At 44.4% G+C, this 24,535-nt stretch overlaps 1 protein-coding gene across 1 annotated transcript in view; it reads left to right on the top strand.

Moving 5' to 3' along the window:
- Positions 1-24,535, top strand: part of PDGFRL (platelet derived growth factor receptor like) — a 74,672-nt gene that overhangs the window by 7,213 nt on the left and 42,924 nt on the right. Inside the window, exon 2 of the mRNA XM_061404308.1 lies at positions 13,300-13,597. Within this exon, the coding sequence (XP_061260292.1) occupies positions 13,300-13,597 (298 nt within the window). The remainder of the gene's footprint in view (positions 1-13,299; positions 13,598-24,535) is intronic.

Below are 24,535 nucleotides of genomic sequence, written 5' to 3'. Positions count from 1 at the left end.
TTATCATGGAGTTCACCCGAGACATTACAAGACAACCACAGAACAACAGGCAGCTGCTCACTGGCACTTACTTACTGTGAAGGCTGGAGATGCTTTTCCAAGGCATACATTTCAATCCCCGAGTGAGCAGACGCTGGTCAACACAGTCTCCAACACTAGTCTCTCAGCACTTTAAACATTTAAAATTAAACTTAAACATTTAATGCCCCAAACAATCCCCGAGATAGTCGTTATTACCATATAATTCTCAATTTACAGGTGAGGAAACCAGGAAGGTTACTTCCTAATGTGACACAGTTGGAAAGTGAATAATGGCTTTAGGACCTGAAGTCTATAATGATATTTAATGGTTTTTAAAAACTTTTATCATTTATTACTCTATAGAATATACCGTGATCTCAAAAATAAAATGGTAATGAACTTTCACTTTTATGTATCTGTTACCGAACAGGGTTCTTGGTCTTCTCTAAGCAATAGGAATTGAGTAGAGGTCAGACAGAAAATTTAGGCAGGGCTTTACTGGGGCTCCTGCTGCAGCAGGGAAAGCGAGAACAAACAACGTTCCCTTGCTGACTGGTTCCCTGAGGAGTGGGGGGTGGTGAGGGAAGGCGTTAAGCTTGCTTCTTACGTGGGCTAAGGGTAGGGTTGTGTCAGGGGTTGGCCTGGGAGGTGACTGAGGTGTTTTGCCCACCCCTTAGGTGGTGTTTGGGCAGGGGCCATGCACAGTACTCTGCTTTTGCTCTTCAAAAGTGGCATTTGGGTCTCTTTGGTCTCTTTGTATCTTTTGCCCAGAATTTGTCCCAGCTGGGCATGCATGCATGCAGTTATTTTAAGCCCCATACAGTTTCTTTGTATTTTGCTGCTCAAGGAGTGAAGAGGTGTGTCCAGGTTCAAGCATTGTATCACTGCACAAAGGGTTCCAGGTTCCGGTCTGTCTCATCCCCCACCCCAACTCTAGGAGACTTTACACCCTTATTCTTAAGGAGTAAGGGGCTGAAGGTCTTGTTTGAAACTGCTTCCTGCTGGATGGGGCCGCAGACCCTAGCCTACCCCTAAGGTGTAGAAGTTCCTCACTGACAGTTCAATGACCTCTAAGGACCTGGACCACCCTCCACTGGAATGGGCTGAACTCCTTGAGCCATCATGAGCCAAACTTAAAACCGTTAGCGCATGGAAGAAACAAGTTTAACCAGAAGGTTGAACAAACAAGGGCTAAAAGGAGAACAACAACGATAGCCATTGAAAGGCCTAGAAAGGGAAGGAACCAAGTTAACTTTGGGCTGCCTTAACCGTTAACCAGACAAGGAAGGCAGTATCATGCCTGCCAAAATTATGGAGCCCATCTGCCTGGGCGTCTATTTCCTTAATATTAACTTTTACCTGTCCTGTTGCACTGATCCAAATGCAGCAGGAAGCAATAGTTACCACATTAACTCTGCCTTCTTCTGCCAGAAGTTACTTGAGGCCCAGATGATTGTCAAGAACCACATCGGCTAAGGAAACAAGAGGTCCCAAGTCCCATTAACGCTTCTCATAGGAGCCCACCCACGGCCTCATTTACTCATCTGTTGACGGTGCCTGTCTTCTGAGTAGGTGTCTCAGATCTCCCACTGGTTCACAGGTGTATTGCTCTTCTGTTGTGACCTGTGGGGTTTCTGGAGGTAAAACCTTTAGCCTGGACGAGTGTACCCAACTCGATATCCCTTGCAGTTTGACAGCAGTGGAGTGGCTACAATTACTTTGTAGGGACCCTTCCATTCTGACAGTAGTTGATCTTCAGGGGACCCATCTTTCCAGGTTTTGAGAACAACGTAGCCCCGAGGTTAATTTCTGAGGACTGCTGTTTCCTCTCTAGTTTTCATGGAAACTGGCAGTGTCTCGTGGACGTAGTCCTGGATCGCCTTCTGAACTTGTCCTCGATTAATAGTCTATCTCAGGGCCTGGTTCAGGCCTCCACCCAGTAGAATGTCTGCAGTAAGAAAGGGCTTCCCGGAGATGATTTCAAATGGGCTAAAATCTCAGACCATTCCTGGGTGCTACGCAGACCATGAGGAATGCAAGAGGAAGCAAGTTGGTCCAGGGTTCATGAGCTTCTTGGCAGAGCTTTGCTAAGGATTTCTTTAAAGTAGGGTTCCTTCCCCCTACCTTCCCTGAAGACTGGGGGTGCCAAGAGATATGTAGCTTGTAGTCTGTCCCCAGGGCTGTTGTGAGCCCCTATGTGATTTGGGCTCTAAAAGAAGGTCCGTTATCACTCTGGAGGGACTCTGGAAGTCCAAACTGAGGAATTATTTCTTTTAGAAGAAACCTACAGACTTCCATACCCTATTCAGATCTGATGGGGAAGGCTTCAGCCCATTCTGTGACATTATCAGTGAACACCCTGAAAATACTTATATCCAAATCATCATCATCATTTGGGTGAACTCTAACTGCCAGTCTTCTCCCTGGAAATGTCCCTTGGTGTTGGATTGGCCTGAGTGACGAAGCAGGGATTGGATGGGTATGTGGGTTCTTGGTGGCACATGAATCACAGGCAAGTTTTACTTGTTATAGTGTTCTTTTCAGCTTTTTCCCTGAAAAAGTCTTTTCCATCAAGGGCTGTAGTGCATCCCTCCCATGGGGGTGGCGTCAGGCAAGCTCTTGGTGAGTTTCTCTTGTTGGGCCTCGGAGATTAGAACCTTATCCTCCTTTTTATACAGCCTGCACGTCCCTTCTCATAGCCCCATTTCTCAACGTGTTCCTGCTCCTGTGGGGGATCCTGGGGGAGTCTAGGGAGTTCAGGGGGCTAATCATTAGAGCCAAAACTTGTTCAAGTTCCTGTAGGTGAGTGGCCTGTTTTGCAGTTGAACAGCTCTGCTTTACCATTGCCCCCAAAGATCCCTCCCTCTGATGGTCCCCACAGTGGGTTACTGTTCCCTGGGTTGGAAGCTCTGTGTGTGTGTGTGTGTGTGTCTTAGTCAAAGTCATGTCCAACTCTTTGCGACCCCATGGACTACAGCCCACCAGGCTCCTCTGTCCTTGGGATTCTCCAGGTAAAACTTCTGGAGTGGTAGCCATTCCCTTCTCCAAGAAATCTTCCAATCCCAGGGACCAAACCGAAGTCTCTCACATTGCAGATAGATTCTTTACCATCTGAGCCACCAGGGAAGCCTTTTATGGGGAAATTTTTAGCAATTAACTTTTCTCTTTCTTTCCAAATGGCAGCATGAGCATGTAGCACGTGGAACCCGTATTTGGAGTCAGTAAACATATTTAATTTTTTATCCTTCCCTAATTGTAAAGCTCTCATTAATGCAATTAGTTCAGCCTTCTGAGCTGATGTGTGGGGTGGCAGGGCCTTGGCTCCTATTCTATTCATCTAGATTAACTGTGGCATACGTGGCCTTTTGGGTTCCTATTTCTACAAAACTGCTGCCATCAGTAAACCATCTGACCTCAGGGCTGTGAGGAGTTTCATCTAGAAGATCAGACCTACTGGAGTAAGTTTGTCCTATGGTCTCTATACACTGATGTGTTAAGTCTCTACTCTCCACTGGGAGTTTCTGGGTTTAGGGTTTCACATATCTTTAAGGTGGGCTTCCCTGATAGCTCAGTTGGTAAAGAATCTACCTGCATTGCCGGAGACCCCAGTTTGATTCCTGGGTTGGGAAGATCCCCTAGAGAAGGGATAGGCTATCCACTCCAGTATTCTTGGACTTCCCTTGTGGCTCAGCTGGTAAAGAATCCACCTGCAATGTGGGAGACCTGGGTTCAATCCCTGGGTTAGGAAGATCCCCTGGAGAAGGGAAAGGCTACCCACTCCAGTATTCTGGCCTGGAGAATTCCATGGGCTGTATAGTCCATGGGGTCGCAAAGAGTCAGACACGACTGAGCGACTTTGACTTTCACACCTTTAAGGTGATATTGAAGGCAGCCGTTGGAGGGGCCTGGTATCTCGTTAACCCTCCTGGTTAACAAGGGTTAACCAGTGCGCCCTTTGACCTCCAGGGTGTCAAGGTCTCTCCATTCAAAGGCACAATGATATTGAGAGTCTAGATAAAGAGCATTTTTTTTTTTAATGCAGCTTTGAAGTCCAGACTAGAAATACTGGGCACTTCCTGGAGCTTGGGGAGGAAGGTGTGCAATTTTGGCACCAGTGGGTGAATAGGAATGACGGCTTCACTCACTGCTCGTACATCTTGAACAAACTGACACTCCCCGTTAGGCTTGTGAACAGGGAGGGTCGAGGTGTTGCAGGGGATTGGCAGCGGCTGATGAGCTTGTGTTTTAGGAATCTGCTGAGCAGCAGTTGGATTCCCCTCAGGGCCCCTCAGGCTTTAAGGGATATAGTTGCTTCCAGAGGTATTTTCCCAAGGCCTTAACCTTATAGTATTAGTGGGGGGATCACATTTTGCCCTTCCTGGTACTGAGGTATCCCAAACTGCAGGATCCATCTGTTCTCTCATGTCTTGCCATCAATATTTTGATGCCCAACAGGTGGGTCTTCTAGGGCTACTGATAGATGCATTCTCTGCTCGGATTCTTGACATCCTCAGACTTCACCCTGTCCTAAAAAACATACTGGCTCCTAACTTATTCAGCAGATCTCTCCCAAGGAGGAGGACAGGGCATTCTGCCATATATAAGAAGGAGTACTAATAATCATGCTGTCCTGGAGTTTAGGTTGAACACTATACCGTAACAGGACTAACCCTCCTTTCTTGTATTGCCCACGTGTCTAGATTACAAAGAAGCTCACAGATGGTTACATAGGACCTGAACCTTTCTCAGCTACTGACTGGTAAAGTAAGGGATATACTTCTTATGTGGGGTTTTAAAACTCTTCAGTCTGCTCCTTTGTTCTATAGGACTGTTATTCTCCTTGTGTAATCCAGCAGTTATTGTAACAGTGCCTCATAAAAAGGACTTAGGAATTTATTCAAGAAATGGTAACCAGAGCAGTCTATAACGTGTCATACTATGCGGAACAGTTTAAAATATGCTTTAACACAGCTAGGTAAACAACTGTATATCTGATATCTGAGCTCATAGCCACCTTAACTTCATTTTTTTGTCTAAACAAATCACTTTTACACTAAATGGGGAGGCCACCAGCTTGAACAATCATCCTAAGACAGAATAATAGTTTTTGATGGAAAACTGTATTAGATTTCTTTCAACAGAAAAGAGATAAAGGATAGGAAACTTCTTTATATCTTGCATTAAAGGAGCTGGAAAATGATTTTAAAGATTTTAGCAGTCCACTGTGGCTCTTTTGCCTGTGTGTGAAAGGGCTTCCCTGGTGGCTCAGATGGTAAAGAACCCGCCTCCAAAGTAGGATTCCTGGGTTTGATCCCTAGATCAGGAAGATGCCCTGGAGAAGGGAATGGCAACTCACTCCAGTGTCCTTGCCTGGAGAATTCCCCAGACAGAGGAACCTGGTGGGCTACAGTCCATGGGGTCTCAAAGAGTCAGATACGACTTTGTGTGGACTTAACTGTAACTACTAATAATAGACCTGATCCAGCAGGCAAGAGTAGACACCTTGCCTTAGGCCATCCATCAGCTCCTGTCATGGTTGGAGAGGAAGCCGGCCAGCCAAGTCAGAACAGAGAAGTGTCTGCAGGAAATTCAGTTCTCCTACCTGCCAACACCCGAGGCTAGGCTGGAGTGATGAAGATGGATGGAGTGGGATCTGGAGCCCGCAGGCGCTCCAGCCCTGTTGGTTAGTGTGCGGGGAGTTCTCGTCCAAGAGATTGGAGCTGGGCCGGTAGGGGTGGCTCCTCTGGCACCCCCTGGGGGTGCTCAGGACCTTCCCCCCTCCAGGGCCCCTCCTGCTGACAAAAGGTGCCCTGGTTTGGGCCCAGGCAGCTTCTTGGTGGTCTCTCCAGCCTTCTCGGCCCTCCAGGGTCTCCTGGAGGTGGTGGGTGAATCAGAGAGGCCAGAAGCTGAGTTTCCTTTCTTAGCCTCTTGCCCTTCCTGGCCTCCTTCCTCCCGTAAGTCTCAGCTGGTGCAGACCTTGAAGGCCTCCTCTGCCAAGGTTGACAGCGGGGCTTGGGGCCCAGTCTCAAGCTTTTGTAATTCCCTCCAGGTATCAGGCGTAGGTTGGGTGATAAAACGCATGGCCAGTGGTTTCCTCCCCTCTGTGGACTCAGGGTCTGTGTGGGTGTCCTTCCTGAATGCCTTTGTCGCCTGGCTCAGGAAGACTGCTGGGTTTTCGTCTTTTCTTGTGCAACCTCTTGGACCTTACCATAATCTACAGGTTTTACCATACTCCTTTTCATTCCTTCTGATAGACGAGTAATATCATGTCTCATCCTAGCTACGGCCTGCATGATCTGCATAGTCCCGGTGTGAGTTGTGCTCTGGGATGGCATCGCCACCCGCCTGGTGGATTTGGTGACCAGTGTGAACTGGGGGCCAGGAGGCCAACTGTGTGTTCCCTGGCCTTTCTCAGTATATGCTCTTTTTTATCCGAGGTACAACAGTGGGCCAGAATAACCATGATGTCCTGCCAGGTGGGGGCTTCCCAGGTGGGGCTCAGTGGTAAAGAATCCACCTGCCAAGCAGGAGATGTGCATTCAATCCCTGGGTCAGGAAGATCCCCTGGAGGAGGGCAAGACAACCCACTCCAGTATTCTTGCCTGGAGAAACCCATGGATAGAGGGGCCTGGCGGGGCTGTGGGGTCACATAGGGTCGGACACGACTGAGTGACTAAGCAGCAGCAGGCTGCCAGGTGAGAGTGAATGCCAACCTCAGACTGGCAGCTTCATCCCTCAGCTTGTCTGTGTTCTCTGAGAACCTGGCAAACCTCTCCTCACAGAATAACCCGATTAGTTTAGGATCTCTATTTGGGAAGTTCCAGGAGCCCTTTGAAGCACCCCAAAGTTAGCTGGAGGTCAAAAGAACTTTGTATTTGACCTTGGGTTAGTCTGTCAGAAATTTTTAAAAGTTTTAAAGCACCCAATCAGATAGTATCATAGGTATCTGTGAAGCAATGCTTATTCGGTGAGCTAAGATGGGGGGAAAATTTTTTTTAAAGTAGATACCGATCACTTAATGGCATAGAAACTCACACAGTCTGATATCAAAAGGAGTACGCCAGGAAAACATTGTTCTCTTATGAGAAAGAGAAGCCAAATTCAGTCCTGCATAAGCCTACTATTAGAAAAATCCGTTTACCTGATTAAACTTAATCCAACCTTAGGAGACTCTGACCACGTACAAAATTCTTTTCTCAGTGTTCCTCTTCTGCAAACCTCCTGCCATTTCTGTAGTCATACTTTGTTTCTTATTCTTTCCCCATTCAGAAAAGTGAAAAGTGAAAGTCGCTCAGTCGTGTCCGACTCTTTGTGACCCCATGGACTGTATAGTCCATGGAATTCTCTAGGCCAGAATACTGGAGTGGGTAGCCTTTCCCCTTCTCCAGGGGATCTTCCCAACCCAGGGATTGAACCCAGGTCTCCATGTCTTCCACATTGCAGGCAGATTCTTTACCAGCTGAGTCACAAGGGAAGGCCAAGAATACTGGAGTGGGTAGCCTATCCCTTCTCCAGCAGATCTTCCTGACCCAGGAATTGAACCAGGGTCTCCTGCACTGTAGGTGGATTCTTTAACAACTGAGCTATCGGGGAAGCCCTCCCCATTCAGAAATAGCCAAAAAATCATCCTTTTTTCTTTCAACAAAATACATTTCTATTCCTCATACTTTCTGTTCTGAGAATATACATCCTATTTTCCTTAAGCAACCATGAACTGTCTGCTACATTGCATTCTATGGGTTCCATCACTTCATGGGAAATAGATGGGGAAACAGTGGAAACAGTGTCAGACTTCATTTTTCTGGGCTCCAAAATCACTGCAGATGGTGACTGCAGCCATGAAATTAAAAGACGCTTACTCCTTGGAAGAAAAGTTATGACCAACCTAGGTAGCATATTCAAAAGCAGAGACATTACTTTGCCAACAAAGGTCTGTCTAGTCAAGGCTATGGTTTTTCCAGTGGTCATGTATGGATGTGAGAGTTGGACTGTGAAGAAGGCTGAGCACCGAAGAATTGATGCTTTTGAACTGTGGTGTTGGAGAAGACTCTTGAGAGTCCCTTGGACTGCAAGGAGATCCAATCAGTCCATTCTGAAGGAGATCAGCCCTGGGATTTCTTTGGAGGGAATGATGCTAAAGCTGAAACTCCAGTACTTTGGCCACCTCATGCAAAGAGTTGACTCATTGGAAAAGACTCTGATGCTGGGAGGGATTGCGGGCAAGAGGAGAAGGGGACGACAGAGGATGAGATGGCTGGATGGCATCACTGACTCGATGGACGTGAGTCTGAGTGAACTCTGGGAGTTGGTGATGGACAGGGAGGCCTGGTGTGCTGCAATTCATGGGGTCGCAAAAAGTCGGACACAACTGAGCGACTGAACTGAACTGAGGTTAGTAAAGGACACCTCAAGGTGGCACCAAACGTCTTTGGTTTCTCTCTAATAACAAGACAGAAGGGGGAAAATTTAGACCTGTTCAGCAATAATGTCCCTAATATTTTATCTTAGTTCAAATGGCCTGGGTATTCAATGAATTTGTACCATTTAACTTAAGTTGGTTTCAACTTACCAAAATTTGGAGAGACTGTTTTAGATGGATATTTCCAAAATATACTTATTGCTATAGAGTTTACTAGAGTTCTTATCCCAGTTACACTTACTTAAAAATTTAATCGTATCAGGTTGACTTCCCTGTTGACAGATTTCATAACAAAAGCAATATGCACTTACTGACTTTCAGTAGCCCTAGGTACAATAAAAGTACTATACTTAATGTCGATCACTCTAAAGTCATTAGAGTGTATTAATGAAATCCATAAGCTTAAGCTAGCTTTAATACCAGATATTAATTAAATATTGAATATTTTCCAGATCACATGAACCCAAAATTTTCTGGTGAGCCTCTTCTGTGTTTCTGAGAAGGTATTTAAGTGCTTAGTTTCCTTGATGCCAATTAAATGCAGCTCATTTGCAAGTTAATTTTTACATAAAGACAGAACCAGAGATCTCATTGTTTTCTTGCTTGAATTGAAAATGCGCCCCCCCCACCCCGCCTTTTTCCCCTTAGTCTGGGAGACCACAGATGAATCAGATAGTTCCTGAGAGCTCAGGCAGGAATAGTTGCAAATACAGAGGAAGGGACATTGCAAGCTCCTGTCTTTTCTTTTTGTTCTTTAAAAATGCCACCAAGTCACCTAAGACTGGAGTCTCCAGCAGTGTGGGCTGTTTGTGGGCACAGTGGAGAACTTCAGCCTCGAAATACAATGTCAGCAGAGAATTCCAGGAGAAGTTGGAATTAACTTCACAAACAAAGACGCCAATCACAAAACTTAAAGACACAAACTAGAAGCTTGTACGATGGAGGGGGCGACGGGAGTGCAGGGGTGAGGTCTTAGGGAGGAAGACAGAGAAGCTGTGTTCAGCGGTCCCGGAGGTGCCCAGAGCCCCTCCCAGATCGGGACAAGTACCCCATGTTGAGTGTCTCGAAGTCTGTTACCAACCAGGGTTCTTGGTCTTCCCCAGTTGATAGAAACGGACTAGAGACCAGACAAAAAATTCAGGCAAGGCTTTACTGGGGCCCCTGCTGCAGCAGTGGGAAGTGAGAACAGCAGCAGGTTCCCTTGCTCACTCGCTGCCTGTGGAGGTGGATGGGTGAGTGCGTTCCTTGTACAGGGTGAGCGTAGGGGTGCATCCAGGGGTTGGGCTGGAGGGGTAGCTTAGGTGTTTTGCCCACCCCTTAGGTGGTGGTATGTGCAGGGGGCATGCGCACTGCCCTGCTTTGGCTCCAGGTTCTTCAAAAGTGGCTTTTTTGCTCCCTTTGTATCTTTTGTCCAGAACTTGTCCCAGCTGCCCACGCACACGGTTATTTTTAGTCCTGTACAGTTTCTTTGCGTTTGGTTGCTGGAGGGGAGGTGTGTCAGATGCAAGCATTGCAGCGCGGCTGCTGAGGGCCCCAGGTCTCAGCCGGTCTCATGTCTACAATGTAAATTCTTATGTTTTTTAGGCCTTTAGAAAATACTTACATAGTCATCCTGAAGAGTCATATTCTTTAAAAAAGCTAGACTTGGAATTGGGGAGTCACTCAGTCCTAGGGCTTCTCCGTGGGGCCACTAGTCTCCTTGACCTTAGAGTCATCACTGTCCAATCATGGACCGATTCCACAGTCAGACAGCTGGATAGATGGATGGGGCTCTTTGGTCAAGAGGTCAAATGATTTTTCAGGGATGATAGCACATATTTAAAGGTATACTGATAATACACTGATCAAATGTTCCTGAATAACATCAGCACAAAGGATCTGAGAGGCTTAGAATCAGGCAGATTACATGGGCTGCCTAAATTCTCTGAAATGTACACACAATTGTTATTTCTAATACCTTGACTTCCTGTTACATGATGAAGAAAACACCCCAAATCAGATATCAATACAGAGGTCCCTGACTCTCAGAGGCATAGTGTGGCAACGCCTGCAGGGCACAGATGGCTTGGGCAGCATAATGGTAAGCTTTTATTTTCTGCCTTAAGAAAAAGACAGTGACTTTCACCTATTGCAACACTGAGGCTTATGCTTCACAATTGCTATTGCTGCACTAGTGTATTTCTGTAGGTCTAATATGTTCCCAACAATTACACTTTTCCTTCTGGGAGGCTGTGGAAATGTGTACATGGGCGGCCCTGCCCACCCCCATCCGTCATGAGAATCCCAGGGTAAACATATGCGTAGGGTCTGGAGAAGTCTTGACAAACAGCAGGTTCAACAGCTGGTATTGGGGTGTGCCTTGGAGATGAAGGCTTAAGGGCACAGCTCTGTTCCCTGGAAAGACAGAGAAAGCACAGCAGGGTCCATGATCCAGAGGAACGAGAGTGGAGGAAGGATGGGGAGTAAGAAGAGTCTCGGATCTGGGGTAAGGAGAGGTCGCAAGTGAACCTGGAGTCCTGGATGGGACAGTGGGTTCAGAGCAAGGCAGCCGAGCCCAAGGAAGGCAGCGAGCCGAGGAGCGGGATGTTGACCCAAGCTTGCAGTGGGGTCAGTTCCAGAGTCTGGGCTGAGCTGAACCAGGAGTGGAGGTCAAAGGGCTCCTGTTACAAAAGGCAGCATGCTGAAGAAGCCACGTTCATCATGGCACAGTTGAGTCCATGTCAGCTGAGTTTTTGATACAAATCATCCCCGGAGTTTCAGATGGTAAAGAATCCTGCAATGCAGGAGACCCGGGTTTGATGCCTGGGTCAGGAAGATCCCCTGGAGGAGGGCATGGCAACCCACTCCAGTATTCTTGCCTGGAGAATTCCATGGGCAGAGGAGCCTGGAGGGCTACAGTCCATGGGGTTGCAAAGAGTTGGACACGACTGAGCGGCTAGCACTTTGAACCCTTTCATAAGTGCATGGCTCCATGCAGCGCTCACCAACTGCACACACCCATGTAAGCAGCCCGCATCCAGAGAGGGTCCCTCTCCTGGCCCCTCCTGGTCACCCCCATCCCTCCAAGGAAGACCACCAGCTGACTCCCCACCTCACAGATAGAGATATGAAGTGTCTAAAGAACCAAGTTTCTGATATTTATAAGTCAGGCCACCTGCATTTCTGCCATCCTTTGAGAAACCACGGCCTGTGACCCTGGATTCGCTCCCTGGCAGCTACCCCTTCAGGAGGACATGGTCTCAGCAGGTCCCACCCCTCACCTGTTTTGTTACCTGCCGGGCCCTCTGATGCAAGAGCTTGCAACCCTCGCCTTTTCCACCTCTTGATCCCAATTTGACTGTCTGTACTCTTGACCCCCCAAGCTCTTTGTAAACCAAGGTAGTATTAGATAAAGAAGTACGAACATCAAAGAAGGCAAACATTTTTTCTCCTGATTTATCACATTTTCCCATTTTATAAAAATGCCCCATAATTCCCTCAATTAGCCAAGATTTCTGTAGTTGTCTGTTCAAAATATCTACAGACTCTATCTACAGGTAGTGAAACGGGAGTCAGGAGACCTGAGTTTACTCCCATGTTCTACCACTAATCAGCTTTCTGTGATGTGTGTAACTTTTAAGGCCTCCTTTATTATTTTTGAAAAATTTGTAACATAAGAACCTTAAATGATCTCTGAGGATCCTGTAAGTTTGGACATTTTATAATTCTGTGGACTTACAGCGAGGTCACCTTGGAGCTGATTCAGACAGTGGGGCAAACAAATCGCCTAGTCTCATCCTCCTTGCTGGGTGGACACAGCCCGTGGCCAGGTGGGCTGGGCGGACAGGTGAGATTTCTGAAACCCAGCATCATTCCAAGGGCAGGCAGCATTGTCTGTAGAGTAGGGGAAAACAGCAGTAAGAAGACCGGCTCAAAACACACTGTTATATTTAAAGTGGATATACCTACTGTATAGCACAGGGAACTCTGCTTAATGTTATGTGGCAGCCTGGATGGGAGGGGAGTTTGGGGGAGATGTGTGGATATGGATATCTGTGGCTGAGTCCCTTTGCTGTCCACCTGAAACTATCACAACATTGTTGATCGCCTATACACCAATACAAAATAAGAAGTTAAAAAAAAATGACTCAAAGATGGTCAGTTCTTATTTACCACCTTTTGCCAGCAATTCTCAACAATGTGGGTGATAAAATACTCCTCCCCCTAATATATTTTTGTCGGCTAAGTTCTAAACCATGGCTGCAGTTCCCTTTGAGTTTTGATAATGTATATAATGTATGCTTTAAAAGAGCACAGGGTTAGTATGTATTTCTTACTAAGCCTTGTATCCTACATGGATACCATCCTAACACACACAGACGCCACTGTATGAATTCATTTGGAAGAAAGTTCGTGATGGTTTGAAATTTTCTGAGTGCACTTGGAGTGCAGTCTGTGTCTCCGCTTCCTGGAGACGATATATTCCTGAGTTTTAAGAGTGGGTTCAAAATGAACAATAACAGCACTGAGATGCCAAGGACCAGAAACAGACCCTGAGAGGCTGTGGGTCTGCCCTCTGGGGGGGCACCTTGGAGGCAGTGAGGCTGAGTGTGAGCTGCAGGGGAAGGCTGTTTTGTTGGGAAGTGTGAGTGTTCATTCACATGTGAAATATTTTGCTGAATTTGAACAAAACCTTTGAAGCTGAAATATGTTTTTACTATTTGATTTAAATCTAAAGGATGAACCAAGAAAATACTGATTATTCCCCCAAAATAACTTTAAGAGGAAAAAGGTATTAAAAGTGATCTGTTTGGGGGGTTGAAGACTCTCGGTCTGTTGGCCACCAACGCCCACTTGTTCTCTCCTCACATTTATACCAGTTACTGGCCAACATCCTCCCAAGAACAAGCGTCCAAAGGAGCCAGGAGAGAACAGGATCAAGCCTACCAACAAAAAAGTGAAGCCCAAAATTCCTAAGATAAAGGACAGGGACTCTGCTGATCCAACGCCAAAGACACCGTCTATAATGACGCAAATGATGGATAAAGGTCGCTTCCAGAAACCCGCTGCTACCCTGAGCCTGGTGGCAGGGCAAACTCTGGAGCTTCGATGTAAAGGAAATAAAATCGGATGGAGCTATCCTGCATACCTCGACACCTTTAAGGACACCCGCCTCAGGTAAGCTTTAAATTTGTTGTAGCAATAGTTAAAACAGACATCTATTTATTTATTTTTGGCTGCGTTGGTCTTCACTGCTGTGTGCGGATTTCTCTAGTTGCCTTGCGTAGGGTTACTCTCTAGCTGTGTTCAGGATTCCCATGGCAGCGGCTTCTCTTGTCGCAGAGCATGTGTTCTGGGGCACTTGGTCTTCGCTAGTTGTGTTGCTTGGAGTTAGTTGCCCCACAGCCTGTGGGATCCTCCCGGACCAGGGATTGAACCTGTGTCTCCTGCATTGGCAGGTGGATTCTTAATTACTGGACCACCAGGGAAGCTGGCCTTTTTATTTTTTCAGCTTGTTTTGGGGTTAGGGATTTGGTTTCATACTCTTGTTTAACATCACGTTGTGTCTGACATCTACCATTTCGTGTTAGTGGTTTATAAAAACAGAAGCTCAGTGAGCAAAAGCCACTGATTTTATTTCTTCACCCCATTAAAATTATTGCAAATTCTACCAACACTGGTTAAACAATGAACTGTTATAGGAAGCCATATGACAGATAGTTGAAACGGTGATGTATAGAGGTAGACATTTAAGAATTCATATTGGAAAAAATAATGGATTCAATGCTTCATGTTATTGTTAAAGTAATTGTGATAAAAAACCGATTAAGGGGAGATTGCTATGAGGAATTTGACCAGAGATGAACTGCTTTTGAACATAAATTTTCACCAACAATGTAGGAGGGTTCCCTTTTCTCCACTCCCACCCCAGTGTTTGTTATTTGTAGACTTTTTTTGCCACTTTATTTTTTTAAGTGAAGGATAATTGCCTTACAGAATTTTGTGGTTTTCTGTCATATATCAACATGTTATTTGTAGACGTTTTAATGATTGCCATTCTGACCAGTGTGAGGTGGTACCTCATTGTGGTTTTGATTGGTATTTCTCTAATAATTGGTGATGTTGGGCATCATTTCATGTGCCTCCTGGCCATCTGTATGTCTTCTTGGAGAAATGTCTATTAAGATCTTCTGTCCAGTTTTCGATTGGGTTGTTTGCTTTTTGTTGTTGAGTTGTATGAGTTGTTTGCATATTTTGGAGATTAAGCCTTTGTCGGCTGTATAACTTGCAAATATTTTCTCCCATTCCTTAGGTTGTGTTTTCATTTTTTAATGGTTTTCTTTGCTATGGAAGTGTTTGCAAGTTTGATGAAATCTTATTTGTTTATTTTTGTTTTCATTTCTGTTGCTTTGGGGGAGACTGACCTGAGTAAACATTGGTGTGACTTATGCTCTCACCCAGAAGTGTTATGGTGTCATATCTTATGTTTAAGTCTTTAAGGCATTTTGAGTTTATTTCTGTGAGTGGTGTGATGGTGTGTTCTAACTTCATTGATGTACATGCAGCTGTTCAACATTCCCAGTACCACCTGAAGAGACTGGATGTTTTTTCCCCCTCTAATTTTATATTCTTGCCTCCTTTGTCAAGATTAATTCAACTTGGTGTGTGGATTTATTTCTGGGCTCTGTTTTATTTCTTTTATGCATATGTCTGTTTTTGTATCAATATCATATGGTGGTTTTTATTTTAAAAAAATTTTAAATTTGGAATGTAATTACTTTACATTAATGTGTTAGTTCCTGCTGTAAAATGTGAATCAGCCATATCTATATGTATACCCCCTCCCTCTTGAGCCTCCCTCCCATCCACCCCCCACCCCCACCCCCATCCCACCCTCTAGGTCATCACGCAGCCCCGGGCTGAGCTCCCTGCTCTATATAGAAGCTTCTCGCTGGCTCTCTCTTTTACATACACTAGTGCATATGTTAGTGCTACTCTCTCAAGTCTTCCCACCCTCTCCTCCCCCTCCACTCGTGTCCACAACTCTGATCTCTGTGTCTGCACCTCTGTTACTTCCCTGAAAATGGCTTCCCCAGTACCATTTTCTAGATTCCATAACTATGCATTAGTATATGATATTTGTTTTTTTCCTGCTGACTTCACTCTGTGTGACAGGCTCTAGATTTATCCATATCACTCCAACCGACTCCATTTCTTTCCTTTTTATAGCAGAATAATATTCTATTGTATGTATGTACCACATCTTCTCTATTCATTCATCTGTTGAGGGACATCCATGTCCTGGCTATTGTAAACAGTGCTGGAATGAACATTGGGGTACATGTGTCTTTTTGAGTTAGTGCACTGTTTTGATTACTCTAACTTTGTAGTATTGTCTGAAGTCTGGGAGAGTTATGCCTCCTGCTTTTTTTTTTTAGGATTGCTTTGGCAACTCTGGGTCTTTTATGGTTCCATATAAATTTGGAGATTATTTGTTCTAGCTCTGTGAAAAACTTCATGGGTAATTTGGTAGGGATTGCGTTAAATCTATAGATTGATTTGGGTAGTATTGCCATTTTAACAATATTCTTCCAATTCAAGAGCGTGGGATATCTTTCCATCTCTTTGAATCCTCTTTAATTTCCTTTACTAGTGTTTTAGAGTTCTCCGTGTACAAGTCATTCACCTCTTTGGTCAGATTTATTCTTAGATATTTTATTTTATTTTTTGGTATGATTATTTGAAAATTATTTATTTGGGGCTGTGCTGGGTCTTTGTTGCTGCATGCGGGCTTTCTCTGGCTTTGGCGGGTGGGGGCTACTCTGGTTGTGATGTGCGGGCTTCTCGGTGTGTGGCTTCTTTTGTTGCGGAGCACGGCCTCCATGCTCGCGGGTTTCGGGAGTTGCAACATGCCGACTCGGTAGTGGTGGGGCACAGTCTTCATTGCCCTGCAGCACGGGAAGTCTTCCCAGACGAGGGGGCACACCCAAGTCTACTGCATTGGCAGGCAGCTTTTTAACCACTGGACATCAGGGAAGTCCTGGTATGATTTTTAAAGGCTTTTTTTTTTTTTTACATTCCCTTTCTGATATTTCATTGTTAGTATAAAGAAATGCAATGGATTCTGAATGGTAATCTTGTATCCTGCTGCTCTGCTGAATTCATTTATTAGATCTAGCAGTTTTTTTGTGGAGTCCTTAGTGTTTTCTATACTTAGTATCATGTTATCTGAATATACTGACAATGTTACCTCTTTCCTTTCCAATTTGGATACCTTTTATTTCTTTTCTTTTTTTGGTCTGATTGCTGTGGCTATGACTTCCAATACTGTGTTGAATAGAACTGGTGAGAATGGGCATCCTTGTCTTGTTCCAGATTTTAGCCAGAAGGCTTTCAGCTTTTCACCACTGAGCATTATATTGGTTGTGAGTGTGTCATAAAAGGCTGTTACTATGTTGAGATATGTCCCTTCTGTACCCACTTTGGTAAGAATTTTTATCATGAATGGATGTTGAATTTTGTCAGGCTTTTTCTGCATCTATTGAGATGATCGTGTGTTTGTTTTTTTTTTGCTTTCTTTTGTTAACAAGGTATATTACATTGATTAATTTGCATGTATTGAACCATCCTTGTGAACTTGGGATGAATCCCACTTGGTCATTGATAGGACCCACGTGGGGGCTCATAGTTGAAATGGCTCGTTATGTTGAATAAAGTCACAGTGACCCTTGGAACTGACCAAACTGCCCAAACAACATTCTATTTTCCCCCTGGCACCTACCTTCTCAAGGCTATGTGACCACCAGATTGTAGACCTCCAGCCACGTGATTGCAGGATTCAGCTACAGGCTAAAAATTAACCACCCCTTCAGAGATTTTTCACTGGTGGGATATAAGAAAGACCCCGTCAGAAAGGGAGGACACTGGTTCTTCTCAAGAGCCAGTCACCCTCTCATTTTCCCTCTAAGAAATTTCCTTTTCTTGCCTGACCGCTCGGCTCATTCTCTTTGTCTCTGCACTTGCCTTATAGTCATGGTGTATGATATTTTTATATGTTGTGGAATTTGGTTTGCTGATATTTTGTTGAGAATTTTTGCAACAATATGCGTCAAGGTATTGACCATAATTTTCTGTTTTGGTGGTATCTTTATCAGGGTGATAGTGGTGGCTTCATAGAATGTTTTTGGGGGTGTTCCCTCCTTTTCAGTCTTTTAGAAGAGTTTGAGAAGAATCAGTGTAAGTTCTTTTTTGTATCCCTGGTAGAATTCACCTGTGAAGCCATCTGTCCCTGGGCTTTTGTTTATAGGGAATTATGAAAAAAGAAAAAAATTACAGATGCTATTTTACTTCCAGTGATTGACCTGTTCAAATTATCTATTTCTTCTTGGTTTAATTTTGGTGGGCTGTATGTTTCTAGAAAGTTTTTTCATTTCTTCTAGGTTGTCAAATATGTCACAGTATGTTCTTATGGTTTTTTCGGTGCTCCATTTTCATTTTGCTTCTTTGGGTCTCTCTCTTTTCTTCCTGGTGAGTCTGATCACAGAGCTGTCAGTTGTGTTCACCCTCTCAAAGAACCAGCTCTTGGTTTAATTGATTTGTTTCTACTGTTTTTAAATCTGTTTTCTTCATTTCCTCCCTGATCTTTATTATTTCTTTCCTTCTGTCGACTCTAGGTTTTGCTTGTCTTTCTTTTTCTAGCCCTTTCCAGTGGTAGGTTAAGTTGTTGGAGATTTCTCCCCTGAAGACCTGTATCACTATGACCTTCCCTCTAAGAACTCCTTTTATTGCATCCGTAGATTTTGGGTGGTGTCTTCACTGTTGTTTGCCTCAGGGTATTTTTTTTAATTTCCTTTTTGATTTCCTCGTTGACCCACTGGTTTTGTAGTAGCCTGTTGGTTAGTCTCCATGTGATCATTTTTTTCTAATTTCCTTTCCTGTGGTTGATTTCTAGTTCCATGCTGTTGTAGTCAGAGGAGATGCTTGGAATACCACCACTTTCTTAGGAGCCATACATTTGTCTTCTTGCCATCTCTGGTGTCACTACCCCAGTCCCAGGCACGTTACCCTTCATCACCACCAGTCTTGCAGTAACCACACCCAGGCTGGTCCTCCACCATCCTCCTCACTGCACCTAGAGTGAGGCTTAAAAAATGCACGTCTGATTGTGACAATCCCCTGCTTAACACTCAGTGGGCCTCCACTGTGGAGGAAGTTCAACATCCTCACAGGACTCTGAGACCCTCCCTGATCCCCCCACCGCACCCCCGTCTCTAGATTAGTGTCTTTGCTTTCATTGGTCCAAGTTCCTGTGACGTGGTCAAATGTACCAATCTCTTGGAGGCTTAAAACTTGCTGCTTTCATGGGCTGGACCACTCATGGCCCCTCTTCACCTGGCTGATTTCCTCCGGGAAGTTCATGTCAGGCTTCCCTGGGTTTATATCCTCATGGCCCCTGATGCGCCCTTTTTTTTTCAATCCTCTTCACACTTTTATCTCCTTTTTTTAATCTGTGTTTTTCACTGAGACTTAGCTGCGTGCTTGGCATTTAGCTTTATCTATTGAATAACTGAATGACAATCCCTTTTTTTCACACACATACCTTGGAGAATAAATAATGTATGTGTATAACAAATATCTCTCCATCTGTCTAACCTCTTGGACTAAGTCGTCTTTCACATTTTATTCTGAAGATACCCTTCTGGCTTCATGTGGTATGACCATGTAGTGTTTTTCCTGAAAGATTATTGGGTTAGACAAGGAGTGGAGGGTGAGAGAATGAGATAGTTTTTCTCATTTTCATTTCCACAATTGACATGTGTGTGTGTGTTGCTTGGAAGAGATTTGGCAGGATTTACTGTGTGTATGTATGTGTTCAATCACTCAGTAGTGTCTGAGTCTTTGCAACCCCATGGACTGTAGCCTGCCAGGCTCCTCTGTCCATGGGATATCCCAGGTAAGAATACTGGAGTGGGTTGCCATTTCCTTCTTCAACGGATTTTTCCAACCCAGGAATCAAACCCACATCTCTTGCATCTCCTGCATTGGCAGGTGGATTCTTTACCACCTGGGAAGCCAAGATTTACTACCATATATCTTTTAAATGACTTAATTTACCAAAGTCAAACTTACACACTTTTTTAAAAAACCAGAATTGAGCTGATTTAAATTTTTCTGAACAGCTAGCCTTTGACTTAGACAAACTATCCTAAACCTCAGTGATTTAGCCCTTGAATATTTCATGTTCTCTAAGAGTATTTTCAAAGTTATATTAGCCAAAATGTGTTTGAAAACATTTTAAGGACTCAAAGTGAAGTAAATATGAGTCTAAATCAAAGAGAACTATCTTGGAGCTGAAAAAAACAAGTTTGACTTCACATTAAATAGGATTTATTCAAAACACAGTTAGGGCTTTATGAGAAAGTAAAGACAGATGTGGGCCCCCAAGGACTTTATGGAAAAATGTGAAAAATGTGAAAAACATTGAGTCAGACCTCTGTATCAAACAACAACACAATCACGATTTATTTGACACCAGAGATTCATCTAATCAGCTCTTGACATCTTTCCCGGGACATGGTGCCTTTGGATAGAGAGGTATTCAACCTGTGTTTTCTTTCCCTGTGGAGTGAGCTCTTTCTGGCTTTGTGAAAGCCTGGTCATTTTAACCAATTTGGGTGGCTTTCTGGAACCAAGTTTGCAGGCTACCACATTTGCCCTCATTTAGTCTTCTGACCAGAAGCGGGAGCTTGTTATGAAAACAGATCGGGCTGAGGCACTGCTGAATTGGAATCCCACCTTTCCCACTAACCTGCAAAGTGATCTTTGATCAATAATTTCCCTAGAACTCAGTTTCCTCATCTGGAATGTGGAAATAATATTGTGTGTGTGTGTGTGCGCGTGTGCACTCAGTAGTGTCCAACTCTTTGCGACCCTATGACCATAGCCCACCAGGCTTCTCTGTCCATGGGATTCTCTAGGCAAGAATACTGGAGTGGGTTGCCTTGCCCTCCTCCAGGGGATCTTCCCAACCTGGGGATTGAACCCACGTCTCTTGTGGCTCCTGCATTGGCAGGAGGATTCTTTACCACTAGTGCCACCTGAGAAGCCCTGGGGAACTAATACTATCCTTTGTAAATGCTGCCTGCATGCTAAGTCGCTTCAGTGGTGTCCAACTGTTTGTGATCCCATGGACTGTAGCCTACCAGGCTCCTTTGTCCATGGGGATTCTCCAGGCTAGAATTTTGAAGTGGATTGCCATGCCCTCCTCCAGGAGATCTTCCCAACCCAGGGACTGAATCTGTGTCTCTTGTGTTTCCAGCATTGGCAGGTGGGTTCTTTACCACTAGCGCCACCTGCGAAATCCAAATGCTGCCTGGCCCAATGGTAAATGTTCAATGCTGCTGCTGCTAAGTCGCTTCAGTCGTGTCCAACTCTGTGCGACCCCATAGACGGCAGCCCACCAGGCCCCGCTGTCCCTGGGATTCTCCAGGCAAGAACTCTGGAGTGGGTTGCCATTTCCTCCTCCAATGCATGAAAGTGAAAAGTGAAAGTGAAGTCGCACAATCGTGTCCGACTCTTAGCGACCCCATGGACTGCAGCCTACCAGGCTCCTCTGTCCATGGCAGGAGGAACATTTTCATTTCCTCCGACCATTTTCTATAATGTTCAATAAGTTGTACCTAATTGTTACTAGGCAACGCATATTTCTTACGTACAATAATCCAAGTGATCTTTTGGAACAGTTCATTCTGACCAGGAGTAGTACAAGTCAGGGAACTGTGCACCGCTGATGTGGCTTCTGATACGGAGGATCCAGGTAAGTTTCCACATGCCTTTCCCACTTTGATTTAATTGAGCAATTCTTTGAAATCTGAGCCTGTGTCCCTCGTCCCCCGTGAAATCCTAAGCCCGCTGAGGGTAAATCCTACATCTGATGGGTTCATCCTCAGATTCCCGGCACCTTGAAGAGTGCCTGACATACACCAGAAGTCAGGAGACAGTGTTTGGGTTCCCCGGGGGGTTAGTGGTCATGTAAGAAGTCAGTTTTCAATCACGCATTCACTGCACATTTTAAGATCATTACACTTAGTGCTAATGTTTGTCTCTACATTCCTGGAGAGGGAACGACAAAGTATGAACATTATTTTATGTCAAGGAGGCCGAGCCACTGGGATCCAGCCCCGTGACCCCAGGAGCCGGAGTCAGGTGACCCTCTCTATCTCCCTGCTCTTTATCCACCTGCCCCCTCTGTCTCCGCTTCTCTCTTCATCTTAGGTTCCAAAGCCTGTCATTTCTACTAAACGCTTGAGCGCATCCCCAGTAAGTTATTTTGCCCTCTGGTTTTCTTTCATCCCCACTTGGAAATTTCCAACCCCAGATGAACCTGTTCACCTCCCTCCCCTCGTCAACATGTGAACCCTGAGCACAGCTGGAGGAAACGGCACAGCTGGCCCCACGGGTGCTGTTAGTCTGCGGTCATGTCCCCACGCCCGACAAAGCTGCGTCTGCTTCTCTAGAGAGCTCACAATTTCTCTCTTCTTAAACCTCTGATCTTCCCCCATCTCTCTCACTCTCCGCTAGTGCAACTCTCACCCAAGGCCCTGAGAAATTGGAGCCCTAGACTCGCCTCCCTGTGCTCATCACTCTTTCCCCTTCCCTGCTCCTATGATTATAGTGGAGGGGGGATCTTTCCTCTTGACAAAGGGTGAAGCTCCCCCTGAGACCTGGATCTCACACTTACAAACCTTCTCAGGAGCCTTAAGACAGTTACTGCCTCCTATTCTGAGTCTTCAATCCCCCCTCCACCCCGACCCAGCACTCCTAGAAGAGGTCTTTTCTGTAAGTTTCCATATGAAGAAGCCCTACTTTGGCCCTCATGTACCTACTCTAACCAACCCCCTCTATCTTTTTCTTTCTTTTTTAATTTTTAATTGAAGGATAATTGCTTTGTAGTATTGTATTGGTTTCTGCCAAACATCAACGTGAATCAGTCATAGGTACACATATCTCCACTTCCTCCCACCTCCCTCCCCATCCCACCCCTCTAGGTTGGTACAGAGCCCGGAGTTGAGTTCCCTGAGTCATACAGCAAATTCCCATTGGCTGTATTTTTTACATATGGTATGTTTCCGTGTTACTCTCTGCATACATCCCACCCTCTCCCCCCACATTGTGTCCGTAAGTCTGTTCTCTATATTTGTTTTTCCATTTCTGCCCTGCAAGTAATTTCTTCAGTATAATCTTTCTAAATTCCATATATATGCATTAGTATATGATATCTGTTTTTCTCTTTCTGACTTTACTCTGTATAATAGGCTCTGGGTTCATCCACTTCATTAGAACTCAAATGCATTCCTGTTCATGGCTGAGTAATAGTCCATTACATATGTACCACAGCTTCTTTATCCACCCGTCCTTTGATGGACATCCAGGTTGCTGCCATGTTCTAGCTATGTAAATAGTGCTGCAGTGAACATTGGGATGTATGTGTCTTTTTCAATTCTGATTTCCTCAGGGTATATGCCTAGGACTGGGATTGCTGGGTCAGATGGTGGTTTTATTCCTAGTTTTTAAAGGAATCTCTATACCATCTTCCATAGTGGCTGTATCAATTTACATCTCCAGCAACAGTGCAAAAGGTTCCCTTTTCTCCACACCCTCTCCAGCATTTACTGTTTGTAGACTTTTTGATGATGGGCACTCTGATCTGTGTGAGGTGATATCTCATTGTAGTCTTGATTTGCATTTCTCTAATAATGAGCGATGTTGAGCATCTTTTCATGTGTTTATTAGCCATCTGTATGTCTTCTTTGGAGAAATGTCTGTTTAGGTCTTTTTCCAATTTTGTGATTGGGTTGTTTGTTTTTCTGGTATTGGCTTGTATGAGCTGCTTGTATATTTTGGAAATTAATCCTTTGTCAGTTTTTTCATTTGCTTTTATTTTCTCTCATTCTGAGGGTTGTCTTTTCACCTTGCTTATAGTTTCCTTTGCTGTGCAAAAGCTTTTAAGTTTAATTATGCCCCATTTGTTTATTTCTGTTTTTATTTCCCTTACTCTAGGAGGTGGGTCAGAGAGGATCTTGCTGTGATTTATGTCATCAGGTGTTCTTCCTACGTTTTCCTCTAAGGGTTTTACAGTGTCTGGTCTTACATTTGGATTTTTAACCCATGTTGAGTTCATCTTTGTGTGCGGTGTTAGGAAGTGCTCTGATTTCATTCTTTTACATGCAGCTGTCCAGTTTCCCCAGCACCACTTATTGAAGAGGCTCTCTTTGCCCCATTGTATATTCTTGCTTCCTTTGTCAAAAATAAAATACCCATAGGTGTGTGAGTTTATCTCTGGGCTTTCTATCTTGTTCTTTTTCTTTCTTTTATTAAAAATAAATTTTATTGAAGTATAATTGATTTACAGTGTTGTGTTAGTTTCTGCTGCACAGCAAAGTGAGTCATTATACTATTTCATATTTCTACTCTTTTTTAGATTCTTTTCCCATATAGTTCATTACAGAGCATTGAACTGAGGTCCCTGTGCTATACAGTAGGTTTTTATTAGTTATCTATTTTAAATATAGTAGTGTGTATATTTCAATCCCAGTCTCCCAATTTATCATTTCTTCCCTTCCCCCCACCACCTAGGTTACCACAAGATCATTTTCTACATTTGTGACTCTTTTTCTATTTTGTAAATCAGTTTATTTGTACCCCTTTTTTTAGATTCCACGTATAAGTTATAAAATATGATAGTTGTCTGTGTCTGACTTACTTCACTCAGTATGACATTCTCTAGGTCCATTCATTTGGAAAATTCAGCAGTGGCCACAGGACTGGAAAAGGTCAGTTTTCATTCCAATCCCAAATAAAGGCAATGCCAAAGAATGCTCAAACTACCACACAATTGCACTCATCTCACACACTAGTCTCCAAGCCAGGCGTGAACCATGTACTTCCAGATGTTCAAGCTGGTTTTAGAAAAGGCAGAGGAGCCAGAGATCAAATTGCCAACATCTGCTAGATCATGAAAAAACCAAGAGAGTTCCAGAAAAACATCTATTTCTGCTTTATTGACTATGCCAAAGCCTTTGACTGTGTGGACCACAATAAACTGTGGAAAATTCT

The sequence above is a fragment of the Bos javanicus genome, chromosome 27 (genome assembly GCF_032452875.1).
Source record: "Bos javanicus breed banteng chromosome 27, ARS-OSU_banteng_1.0, whole genome shotgun sequence".
Classification (NCBI taxonomy): Eukaryota; Metazoa; Chordata; class Mammalia; order Artiodactyla; family Bovidae; genus Bos; species Bos javanicus.
Note: the sequence above shows the minus strand (reverse complement) of the source record. Positions and strands in the feature narration are given on the sequence as shown.